Source organism: Sceloporus occidentalis, unplaced genomic scaffold (genome assembly GCF_023333645.1).
Source record: "Sceloporus occidentalis isolate IW3139 unplaced genomic scaffold, rSceOcc1.0.p SCAF_72, whole genome shotgun sequence".
Classification (NCBI taxonomy): Eukaryota; Metazoa; Chordata; class Lepidosauria; order Squamata; family Phrynosomatidae; genus Sceloporus; species Sceloporus occidentalis.
Window position 1 is genome coordinate 315,940 of NW_028317052.1, and position 12,970 is coordinate 328,909.

At 36.8% G+C, this 12,970-nt stretch overlaps 1 protein-coding gene across 1 annotated transcript; it reads right to left on the bottom strand.

Annotated features, from left to right (window-relative positions):
• Positions 1 to 687: 687 nt before the first annotated feature.
• On the bottom strand, positions 688 to 9,495 carry LOC149286044 (ankyrin repeat and SOCS box protein 11-like). The gene is made up of 7 exons (XM_089494388.1): positions 9,318 to 9,495; positions 5,348 to 5,427; positions 3,212 to 3,319; positions 2,889 to 3,039; positions 2,545 to 2,679; positions 1,328 to 1,519; positions 688 to 812 (listed from the first exon to the last, which is right to left on the bottom strand). The coding sequence occupies exons 1-7, from the start codon at positions 9,493 to 9,495 to the stop codon at positions 688 to 690; spliced, it is 969 nt and encodes a 322-aa protein (XP_089350514.1).
• Positions 9,496 to 12,970: the final 3,475 nt, after the last annotated feature.

The following is a 12,970-nucleotide window of genomic DNA, read 5'->3' on the forward strand; positions in this document are numbered from 1 at the left end:
ATGATTTCTCATAATCCAAACATGTATACATAATTGTTTGAGAGAAGTAAAGGATTTGTTCTTGAACAATATTGGTTTTAAAAATTAAACATAAATGGGTGTATTTGTTTAACGAGGAAATGCAGACATATATAATCCATGGTAATTATGTTGTTATTATTACTCACCTGTCCTTTCTCATCAATTCAAATCAACTGGGTCTTTGCAATTAGTGTTGTTTCCATTAATAGTGACAGTAAGTACCAAACCACCTGATTAGATTAAGCCTAATAATATTATGAGATCATTGCTTCTAAATTATTCCTTTTCACAGTATTATAGGGAATGAAAATGTGGGGCATATAAATTACTTTATTTAAGAAAATACAAACATAAGTAATACTATAAGAAAATAGTTTTAATGCACATATGACAAGAATTGATGGCAAAATTGTTTTCTGATTGGGTTGGATCTAGTATCGCGAGAAGCATTTATCTCTCCTTCACAATATGATTAACAGATTGATTTACTAACTCTAGCATTAATGTGTGCTGCCAAAAATTTATAGTATCAAATTGATGCAATGCTTAATTTGGTTATAGTTTCACTTTTAGTACCTTAGCCCCCCCACCTATAGGGTCACTAATTCTAAACCCTTGAGATTTTTCTGTTGCATGTATATTCATATGGAGATATTATTTAAAGTCCTATCGATACAGTAAATATCTTTCTAATCTTTCTGGCAATTGTAGCTTCGGCACTAATTTAAGACAGGATGGTCCCAAACACTTGCGGATGCAGAGACGGCAGAGTTGCGTCAGAGTAGCAGGACCTGGGTAATGAAAAAAGCAATGAAAACAAAATGAAAAAGCGGATGGCAAAATATTACTCCAACTTCACGCAATTCTAATGCTGTGGCAATTGCATTTTCTAACAATAAATTACATCAAGATATCATTAGGAAAATATGCTAGTGAGGGCTACACATCAGTGACACTTAATGGTGCTGTTAGCAGTAATTTTCATATGACATAAATGCAGGCATTGATGCTTTGTTGCCATAGAAACTGAAACTTTATAAAAGTTTCTCTGTTGTTTTTATGTAATTAAAACTTTCAGAGGAAAGAATAACATGACTGATCTGCTAATGTTTAATCACTTAACATACTAAGGATTGAAATTGATGTTTTGTCTAAGTGAAATACCAGCTGTAAATGGAATTATGACCATTACAACTTTTAACATAACTAAATGAATTTATTAAAACGGGTTAAATTTCACCCGTCACATCAAGGCACCCCACATAAGTTAGGAAATAAAAACAGATACCTCCAAGTTATACCATACCTTCTCCAAGTAAAAGCGCTTGTTCTACGGTGCTCCTGGGTTCTGCGAGTTCAACTGGATACTTCCCATCCATGTTTTTGTTCTTCACGTTGGCACCATAATCAATCAATAGCTTTACAATTTCTTCACCTGATTTCCTAGCTGCGACATGCAGTGGTGTGTCTCGGACCTTTCCATGGTTTACGTTTGCTCCTAACACAGGAAGCAACATTACTACAACACTTTGCAATCACACATACGACAGATAATGAACCTAAAGTTGATAATCAATGTTCAGTGTTTTAAGGCTGTCATACATTCCAATGAAATAAAATACATTATCCATCCAGTCATACCAGTAATATAACACGGACATGTCTGAGATATAAAAATAGGTAAATCTCTTCAGGATAACATAAGGTTTGAAGAAGAGACCCTCGATGTCTTTGGGGAATTTGATAGCCATCTAAATGGTTATTGCTATTAAGGAAATTATTCTTTGCACAGCAGTCTGTATGAGGATGTGCATCTGCCGCTGTGCCTGAAGTCCTCAAGTACATTTTAATACTGTATATAGGACCATAATGAGTAAGCCCCTTAAAATCCCTCCACCTTGAAAAGTACACGGGAGAGCTGCGAGGACATGGTACCTCTCTAGAGATGGCTAGCTATGGATTAGATATGTTAACTTTCCAGTACAATATTTCTGAAGAATTTGCTAATTTGCCATGATTGAATAAGGAAATACGGAGGAACAATGATTGAACTGGCCATGATTAATGTCTAACCATTCATACTTGCTGGTGCCACTTTAGTGTGTGCTCTAAAGTGGCCCTCAAGGTAAGCGTGTGTTATTGCGTTACGAGACATTCCACCTTGCAGGTTTTTCCATATCTGCTGGCTTACAACAACAGAAAACAGTCTCAAAAGTATAGAGGGTTAAACATTTATTACATGAATAATCTACACAAATGTGGAAAAAGAAAAAAAAAAAGAAAATGTCACTATTATTTGAAATGTGGATGCACTGCACTATGTTTATACATTCAGAACCGAATGCTAATGTTGGTGTGGGGTGCTTTGATTTTTTTTCTGTTTTAATTAAGGGGGTTTTTTTGTTTGTTTTTTTATAGCCTTGCTAGATTTCACATGTGTATTTCATATTAACAGAAGATACATTTTTACAAATACATTTTTTGGTTTTGTTTGTGGGGAAAAAAGCAACCTCTTTTCCTTACCTAGTTCGAGAAGCTTCTTCACACAGTCCGTCCTCTGGTGCACACAGGCTAGATAAAGTGGCGTGCCCACATTTTGAACCTCTTTATTGACATTCGATCCAGAAGCAATTAAAATTTCTGCACATTCTCTGTGACCTACCATAGAAAATAAATCCTACTTTAAACAAGTGTAATGCTTCATAATGGAAAGCATTTTAAAAACAAAAGACAAAAAAATCACATCTTTAAGTATTTTATCCAAATATAATTTTATCTAAATATGATTACAGTGTCTATTTTTACTATCTGATGATACATTTGAGATATATATATATATATATGTATATATTTATAAAATATATTACCTCGTATAATTGCTTCATGAAGAGGGAAGGCCAATTGTGTCTCCAACTCTGGTTCTGCTCTGTAATCCAATAACATACTAACACAAGCCACACTTCCACAGCTACAGGCATTATACAGAGGGGTAATTCCATCGATCGTCACTATATTAACCTGGAAAAGAAAGGATAATGAGCTATCTGAAAACATATTACATTCTCAGCCTAATAACGACTGTTAATGTTGAATTTATAACTTATAGGCTAAATATTACTACTAAGAGAAAAATGAATATTTTTTTATAATTTATTTAGATAATAAACGTGCATTTGCAGCAGATACTTACATGAGCTCCATTCTTGAGCAAAACCTTAGCACAGGAAACATGGCCACCTAGACATGCTTCATGAAGAGGAGAAACTCTGTCTATAGTTAAAATGTTTACGTTAAAACCCTAGAATATAAAATAAAAAACATGCCTTATGAATTAATCACAAAATCACTGGAAAGTATAGCAGACTTTCAACTGCTTTTAACATCTTATACAATAAGTGCTACTATAGACAAAGATATCAACATATCAGATCAAACAATCCTCATCCTATTGTATTTATCTTTAAGAACTGACATTGTAGGAGGATGTTTACAGTAAACGATGTAAAGTTTTTGGATGCACTATCTACGATGGTGATCGCTGCACCATCATTTTTTTTTTACTTTCTATGTAACTAAGTAACAAAGTTATGCAAATCTTCCCTCATTTCCCATGATCCATCCATGAAGATTGGCTTAGAGTCCTGCTACCAGTCCAAGCATGAAGCCATTTTGCACCTCGTGAACTCTACTGGCATTATTGTAGCAGACTGCACACAAATATCCAAGCTATTATCACAAATTCACAGATGTGCATAAAAACACTTATTCCATCTGAGCAAAATTTGGCATAGAAACTATTTTACCTTCAGCTAGATTGATACAATTAGGGATATCTCGGAATGTACATTGTGAGCCTTGCTCAACTGTTTGCTATAGCATGTATAATATTACTAGTTATATACAGTATATATAGCATTTGTAATACCTGTCAATGGCCATTTTTACAAAAGAACACTGACAAGGGAATGTTGGAACATTAATTCAGCTTCATGAGGGCAGCATGGACGGAATCCTATTGGGTTCAGCTTTGCATGTCTAGCGCTTAACTCAATAGCAGGGGAGGCTGGCACCTTCTGGCCTACACTGGTAAAGCCAAGTGGCCCCTAAGTCACCCTGACAATTAACATACACAGCAGCACACATGTTTACACACCCTCTCACACACAAACTTACACAATCATGCTAAAACACACAGACTTGCACATATCTACATACATATGTTAACACACACTTCCTCTCACACACTGCAGTATTGGCTTGTGAGTTAATGACAAGAAACATGGAATTATGGTAGATAAGCACCATCTAGTCTGCTTTTGTTCCCCCTGCTATAAGACCGCAAACATTACTTGTCCCTTGACTATGTTTTAAAACTATGTTTTACCTTCAGGATTTCTTCTTGGTTAAATTTCTGTGCTGTATTACCACTTTTGATGGACACTCTTCAACTTATCCACTGCATTTATCCTCCTTTAAGAATCACTTCCTTCTTGTTCTTTATGTATTTAAAGGGTTAATGACTATGTTAATTTATCAAGACTGTATAAAGTATGCATGTTTTTTCAATTGCTTGGCATACATTTCATTTTAAAGTCTATTTCAAGGAATCTGAGCATAAGGTAGAACAGTAAAAAAATACCCTCCCTTTAAAGGCTTCCTGAATTAATCCACAAGAAGTAAGAAAAGAGCAGAGATAAGATTCTCAGAAAAGGAAGACACCTTTCCCCATGTGATAAATACGAGGTGGGTTTCTAATAGACTAATAGACTAGATTGTTTTCTTTCTCACACTCCCTCACTCAAGCTCTCTCTCCCCACCTACTCCAACACCCACTTCCGCTTCTCCATCAAACAACCTGTTTCCCCATAGTGGAGATAGAGAATGGAGACAGACAGGGAAGCGGAGACACAAAAGAGATTGTCAGAGAAGGTATTGTCATTTTCATTTTTTTCGTTGGGGCTTCTTCCTCGTTTTCGGACAAATTATACAAAACTTAACAAAATTCTTTAAATTAAAAAATCCAAATGCACAAGTGTAGCTTCTAATAAATATAAATTTCTTACTTTAATGTTAAAACACCAATATATATATATATATATATATATATATATATATATATATATATTTTTTTTTTTACCATTTTAGTAACTCTTCTTTGATCACGTTGTTACTGGCTGACTATTATCTCTATAGAGATTTATTATGAGTTAGTATTGATTTCTGTTGAACTCACTCCCCTGTGACAGAACTCTCCTTTCTGTTTTGCCCATTTTGAATGGTTGAAATATGAAATATCGAATCTTGCAAGATTTTGCTAGATAGTTACCTGGGCAATTAAGGTTTTTAAAGAAAGTAGTCGTCCATGAAATGCAGCCTCATGCAGGGGGGATCTATCTGCCCAAGATCCTAGATATAAAATAAAAAAAGCATCATAAAAGTGAAAAATATTGCTACCATTTAGAACAGGGGGTGGGCAATTAATTTTCCCATGGGGCCACATGAGAAATTGGAATGGTTTTAGAGGGCCAGACCAACATACGAAGGCTCCATGCACATTGCCGTAATGGGGCCGTATTCCAGCCGCCCGATTTGCGGCCAGAATACGGCCGCCATTGAAAATGAATGGCGCTGTAATACGGCGCGGTGAGCAACCGGTGTTTCACCCCGTTTTACGGCGCGGCCCCCGTGTCTGCCAATGGAGAGGGGAGCGGTAAGGAGCACTCTTTGCGGGCTGGTCCGAGCTATTCAGCGGGCCGGATGTGGCCCGCGGGCCGTGCTTTGCCCAGGTCTGATTTAGAAACTTTTTTGAAGCAAGTTTATATAATTTAACCAGTTCCACTAAACTAGTTGAGGTTACAGACCCCCCAAGGATCCTGAAGTTGGGGAGATATTTATTTCAGCTTTTTTCCAACCATTCACCTTTCAAACCTTGGACCAAGTGTTTGCCAGTGATGTAAACATTATTATTATTATTAGTAGTAGTAGTAGTAGTAGTAGTATTATGTATTGATTTATAGTACTATCTGTACCATACCATGATTACTCTGTAATCAATAAAGATGACATATAACAACTTGTACATAACACAACAATTTGAACCTATGGACAAAAGTTGGGTAGGACCCTGTTCAAATGAGCTTACAGTCTTGAAGATATGCCAGCTCTCTTGACAATGCATTATGAAGGGCCAACATCAGAGAGATCCTCTAGCAAGAAGGACTGAGTTGGCCCTGCTCCTAATAACATTTCTAAGCTGTTCTACATGGCTTAGTCAAAGTGTATTTAGGGTACAGATTGGAACAAATAGACAATCGAATAAGAAAAAAAGTCAATTTAATCATAGAAATCGGTTATCCTCAGGAACTACACTCTAGAGAGCACTTGACATTTACTCAATAAGTGCTCCAATAAACACAATTGTCTCGGTAGACCAGCCTCCACATGAGCCCATAAACGGATGCTGTACAACCGGTGTGTCCGCATCTTATACACTTTCAAAAAATGTTTAACACCGGAATATAATTGAACAGAATTAATAAGAGCTCTTTTGTGATAAAGTAGAAAGGGGGCTCTCATTAGTCCCCCCTGCGATGTCCACCACTGGCTTATACAGTATATAGAATCACATGTCAGGCGAACCCTATGTACATTTAGAAGGGATCTCTCGGCTATCATATACATTAAAGTGTTTTCTTGCGAAACCATTCCCTAGTGCAGTGGCCCAAAGCATTTGTCATGTTGTCTTTCCAGACCTTCTATTTTATAGCAGGGGAATAGGGAGTGTAAGCGGTTCTGCTTTATATTCATTTTCTCTGTGTTGAGCTGGACACCCCCGAGCTTTAATGATTTAATGAACGTGTATAGCATGTCATAGCCAAATAAAGTAAAGCAGAATGGTGGAATAACATACCTCCCTGAAACGTATGACAGATGTGATTACCATACAGAGCATGCCTTAATGCCCACGGTAAGGATATAATTCCAGACAGTTCCTGCCTTTTGGAGATTTCAACGCTAGCATCCAGAGCTGTGCTTCCTGACATTACGCTAGCTGTATTTCAGCTGCAGACTGTCTCAAAAGCAAAACACAATCACATGACTGAATTGGATCAGCGAGTGCTATGCAGCAGCGATATCAGGTCTCAGCGCCGCTGCGTAGCTGTGATTAGTTAGCGGGTAGATGAAAAGAGGAAAGTCAGAGAGGAGTATAACGTAAAGCTAACCCAAGAGTCTAATACTACAAATCGTTTGCTTTTACTTCTTTACTCAATATATCGGGTTCTCAGAGTCTGTCAATTCTAGTTTTGTGAAAACCCTTTGAATGCTGGTTTCCAGTGGGCTTACATTCAATCCATTCTATATATAGTATAGTATGAATTTTAAATGAATATTCACATTTTAACACATTGTTGGGTTTTGTAATTCTATTTATGCAGAAAGTTGGGTAAAATTCAGCAAGCCAGGTCCACAGGCTTGTTTCTTTCAGAGAGAACCTGGCAAGAGGTGCAGTTTAAGGACATAGGGGTATTTCCCTGTACTACAGTTACTGAATATACGTGTGTGATGCAAATACTTTAACAAGTGGCCGGTATTTGACTTGACCTGATCATTGTTTTAATTAGATCAATCTCAATATCCTGAAAGGGGCGCTATAGACGGACTGTATTTTTGCAGCTTGTAGCCTTGTCTCCTCTCTGACAGCAGAAGATGGCATCGCTTGCTTCTCACCGACAGACGCAATGTAAGTTCGCAGGGAGTGCTGTTACATTAAGTGAAGTCCAGGGAGCAGGTAACCTCTACTCCCTCAACAAACTGGATACAATGTCTCAATATTATTATTATTATTATCTTTTATTTGTATAGCGCCAACAGTTTACGCAGTGCTTAATACAATACATATATTCAAGGGATATGACAAGACAAGAATTGACAGACTAAGACAAACCAATACATTTGGTGGAGAGAGCCCTGCTCGCAATAGACCCCACCAACAACGTTTGCCATCATGTAAACCTAAAGTGACCCCTCCCTATTAAATGATTGCTGGAGTTATACAGACGCTCACATATAGTACTCTCAAATGCATTATTTGTTTGGGGGGCTCCCTGAGATAGTGGAGAGCAAAACTTCCATATGTTTGAATTTAACCCCTTCATTGAAATTCATATTTAGTGTGTAGTTAACCTTGTCAGCGCTGGAGTGCGAAAAGTGTGTGTGTGTGTGTGTGTGTGTGTGTGAAATTGGTGGGTGACACCAAGGCTGCCATCTGGAGCGCTGTTACTAATACAACGTGTTGAGGCCTTTATGAGTTTGGCAACCGTGGCTGCAAACATTTGTTCCAATTATATTTTTATTATTAATAGTCTTCACATCACCACTTGCGTATCTGTTCTACACGGGAACCCTAAAAGAATTACCCCTTCCGATGATTTAATCCCAGGGCTCCTCATGGTAAAACTTTGTGAACACCAACTCTCAACTTTTCAAAACATCTGACAAAATACTTAATTTCCAGTGGAAAATACAATTCCTAAATTCTTGTTCGAAGAAACATTGCAAAGATGTTGCATTGCTGGCCTTGCCACCGGGGGGGCAAAAAAAGCTGCACTGATAAATTGTGTTCTGTCTAGAACATATGTTTCTGAAACTTTTTACTTTTGTTTTATGAGATGTTTTCAGAAGAATTTATTATGTAGAAATGCTTCCTGACATTATTTTGCTCAGAGCTGGTAGCTCAGTTACGAAATAGGTTGCAGAGATCCCTGGAGGGATAGTTAAATATGGATGAAGATGTGTGTCTACTAGACAAGTTGTATGCGTCTTTGAAGGTGAATTTTCTTTTTTTGATTAAAAAGCCTTGATTAAGCTTTTAGAGCAAATAATAAAATGACTAATGTCTGTTTGCTCAGCATACTAGAGACTGGACTTTTAAATGAGGAACATCTTTAAAGTAAAGCCAATTTACTAGTTTACTAAGATGAGTATGAATGCCAACCAAAGCAGGAGGCCCATTGTGACAAATGTTGTTAAATAATATATACAGCTTGCTCGATAAGGGCAGCATTTTTCTACCAGAATGTTTGGTAGTTTTATCGTACGCAATCTTTTACAGGATTTGACACCATGGTAAACAAACAGCAAGAACTCATGGCTACTCCAAATGCTACCAGACAAGCAGATCAGGAGTTCAACAAACCTTCTGTTAGCTAAGCTAATAAGTTCATACACTTTCAAATAAAAAACAAATGGTTGAGAGAAAAAACTACCATAACTTATATTGCTTAAAATACTTTTACCTTGAACTATTCCATAGATCTCTTCGGCAATTCTTGCTGCTTCTTTTCGATTTCCCCTGACAATGTAGAAGTGAGTAAGTAGAGCCAAGGACACCTTGATTAAAAGTTTAAAACAAAATAAAGCAAATATTGTGATATATATGTTGTTAAAAGCAAGGAGTACAGAAGTAGCCTCCATTGTAACTCTCCGAGTGAGAAGCTTTCACTGTCTATTTTTGGCGCTGTACAAAATCTTATTTTAGAACGTTCCACTGCTAGTTCCCTTATGCCAATACCGGAAACAACTGTTTTTGCAAGATGAAGGACTATCCAGATATAAAACTAAAGGTAAGTGGTTCTAGAGTAAAATGTCAGTTAACATGAAAAAATCAATTCAAATGTTTTAGGTAACATAAAATGCCAAATGCTATGCTTATACATATACTTTTAATATGGTATTACATGCTATTTAAAAAAAAACAGCTGTGGTGGTAGAATCTTGCTTTATGGCAAAATTATACAGAGATTGCGAGCCAGGCATTCTCAACATCAGTGCCCGACCACACAAACGCTCCACTGGATGAATGGCACAATTCCGACAGAAAGGCTCCAAAATCTTGTGGAAAGTCTTTCCAGAAGAGTGGAAGCTGTTATAGCTGCGCAGGGGGAACCAACTTCATATTAATGGTATAAAAGTCCCCGTTGGTGTAAGGGTCAGGTGTCAAAATACTTTTCCATATGGCTACCACTCTGTGCATCAAATCCACCTCTGGTGTTTATTGCCAAAAGGCTGTATTTTGAAGATGGTTGAGTTTGTTTTTGGATGAGAGTAGAGCCTTTTTCTTGAAACCCTTCCAAACCACTTGATGTTGGTGACAACAGATTGTAGTTTTGGAGACTTTCTGCCCCCTAAGACGCAACTAACTTCTGCAATTCTCCAGCTGTGATTAACTGTGATCCTCAGAGATTGTTTGGGCACTCTGGCCATTCTCTTCACAGTCCATTGAGACAATATAGACACACGTCCTCTTCAAGATGATTCAGAACATTTCATTGACTGGAACTTCTTAATAATTGCCCTGATGGTGGAAATGGGCATCAATGCTATTTTCTTATAGCCACTTCACATTTTGTGAAGCGCAACAACTTAAGGGAATTTGGCCTATGTGTTACCAAACATTTATAGCCCTGCGAAAGAGGAAGTCATGGTTGAACTATTTCCTGTTCCTAGTTACCCAGGTGTACTAAAATGTAAAATATCAATGGGAATATACTTCAAATATATTTTTCTCATATGAACTTATAGAGGTGGCAATTGTGCCACACATATATTTAACAATTGTATTTTTTTTTATAAACCTGTGTTGTGTTTGCATTTGTTTGATATCAATGAGAGTAGAGTATTTGTGTGTATTTCATGACATACGTTATGGTGGGTAAAAGGTGATGGAGACCCTTCCACTTAAATTTAAGGGGTAGCAGAAGTATTATTAAACACTCATCTACAGACACCAGACAAGCCAGAAGGCTTGTTTTTCCCTCAGAAAGCTCATGGTGCTGCCACAAGGGATTCTGGGTAGGCGCATGCAAATAAGGTTAACAATTATCACCTTTGCCTCTATATCCACTTTATTTTTTCTTAATCTTAATCACCTTCTTAAGGCGTGAGAAGGGAATTTTTATTATATTATATTATATATATATATATATATATATATATATACACACACACACTTAATTTATAAATACCCTTACCATTTTTTTTTATTGGAAATGTATAAAATGTTGCACATCAAAATAAACAACTTATCTGAAAAAGAAAACAAGAAATCAGAGAAAAGTATATATTACAAATATGTATTTACATGAAGTAAACAGTGCTCTTTTAAACAAGCCCTCCTAGAACGTCATTCAATAAGACATGGAGATTAAATGTTTACCATTAGAAGCAGAGTTAGATCTGGCACAGACAGCACACTTACCCTAACATTTCCGATGCTGGGTTATCGGGCACAATGGGAGTTTATATATAAAGAACTAATGGTACATTGGGGCAATGACCACGGCAACAGATAGACTGTTCTTGCTCATTGCTGCTCTACACCAGAATAGCTCCTTATGCATAAACCCAGTTAGCTGCATAGCGCTCTTAAGACAATGCAAAACTAATTGCTGTGAGTCAAGTGCAAAGAAATGCTTTATAATTTACTATAATAAATGGATTTGGTAGGAAAGTAGTAGGTATTTTGTACATCTGCTTGATATTTGTTAATACTTACAACTAGTCAGAAAATACAGAAAGCCCATTTATGGGTACAGAATCAATTTATGAAACTTAACTCCCTAGTAATAAAAACATGATTTAATAAATCGTATTAAAATGATGAGGTAGGCAAATTTGCTGGTTCGCAAGACCTACACTAAAAAATGTGTTATGTAATTAACTGTGCTAATAGGTCCCATGAAATATATAGTCCAGCTAAGCGTAAAGATTAAGTGTGTCATTTACCAAAAAACCAACATAAAGCTTAGGACACATTCATATAACAAAATTGGTAGTTACCAGTGTAAGAGGATTTTTACCAACATACAGTATTATCAAATATCCATTTGCTAGGGGTCTATAGCCTTCATAACCAATGCAGCAAATCCCACTGCATGCTCTGAAAGTACTCACTTATGTTGACAAGGAACAGGATCCGTAACAGCACCAATAATAACAGCCAAAAAACTGTCATTTTTATCACCTTGCTTGGTAGACAACAGTTGGGACCCGTCATCCTTGACAACGCCTTGGCTTTTATTGACTATGTTACAGATGCAATCCTGTTCCTTGTCAAGTTCATCTTTAGTGGTGAGGGTACCACATGGACATGTGAACCAGCCACGCATGGGACAACTAAATGATTTTTAGCCGTGCAAGTCTTTTTTATTTTTGTTTTGAGAAAGTGTGTAATTATCTTTTTGCAATCAGTGATATTGAATGTGGTCAGTGAGTTCAAATATGCACAGACATATTTGTTTGTTTCCCAGCAAAAGAAAGGCTCAAGGGGAGGCAGGGGTTGGAATATATTTTAGAGAGAATATCCTGGAAGCTTAAACTTTTAAGAGACCATATCAACACACTTGTTCCAGACGAAGTGCATTTTCTTAATGACAAGGTGCTTCAGGGCAAATCAAACACAAGATTTGTTTCACCAATGTGAGATTGACTTTTTTCCAAAATCTGAACGGCCTGGAGCTTCATCCAATCTGAATGTGGCTGAACATTTTGGTTTGCTTCCTACAGATGCAGTTTGACTCTTCCAAGTACTGAAAGACATGGAATCTGGGTCATATTCCAACAATTTGAAGACACACTGACTACTGACATGCAAATTTGACTCATTACAGCCACTGCATTGTTCTCCGAACCCCTAGCAAGTGGTTAGTTTCCACCCCATACATTTGGCCAAATAGGTTACTTGATTCTTATCAAGCAAATCAGAAATGTAAAAATACTGTGCAAACCAAAAAAAATCACTCACTTTTAGAAAATTGTAAAGATTTTTTTTTTTTAAATCAGGCATAAAAACATATAGTTTAAACAATTTCTACATTTGTTTTTATGTTAAGATGGGTTAAAGTACACATCTCCCAAGGCATAGCAAGCAACAGACATGATGAACGTTTGT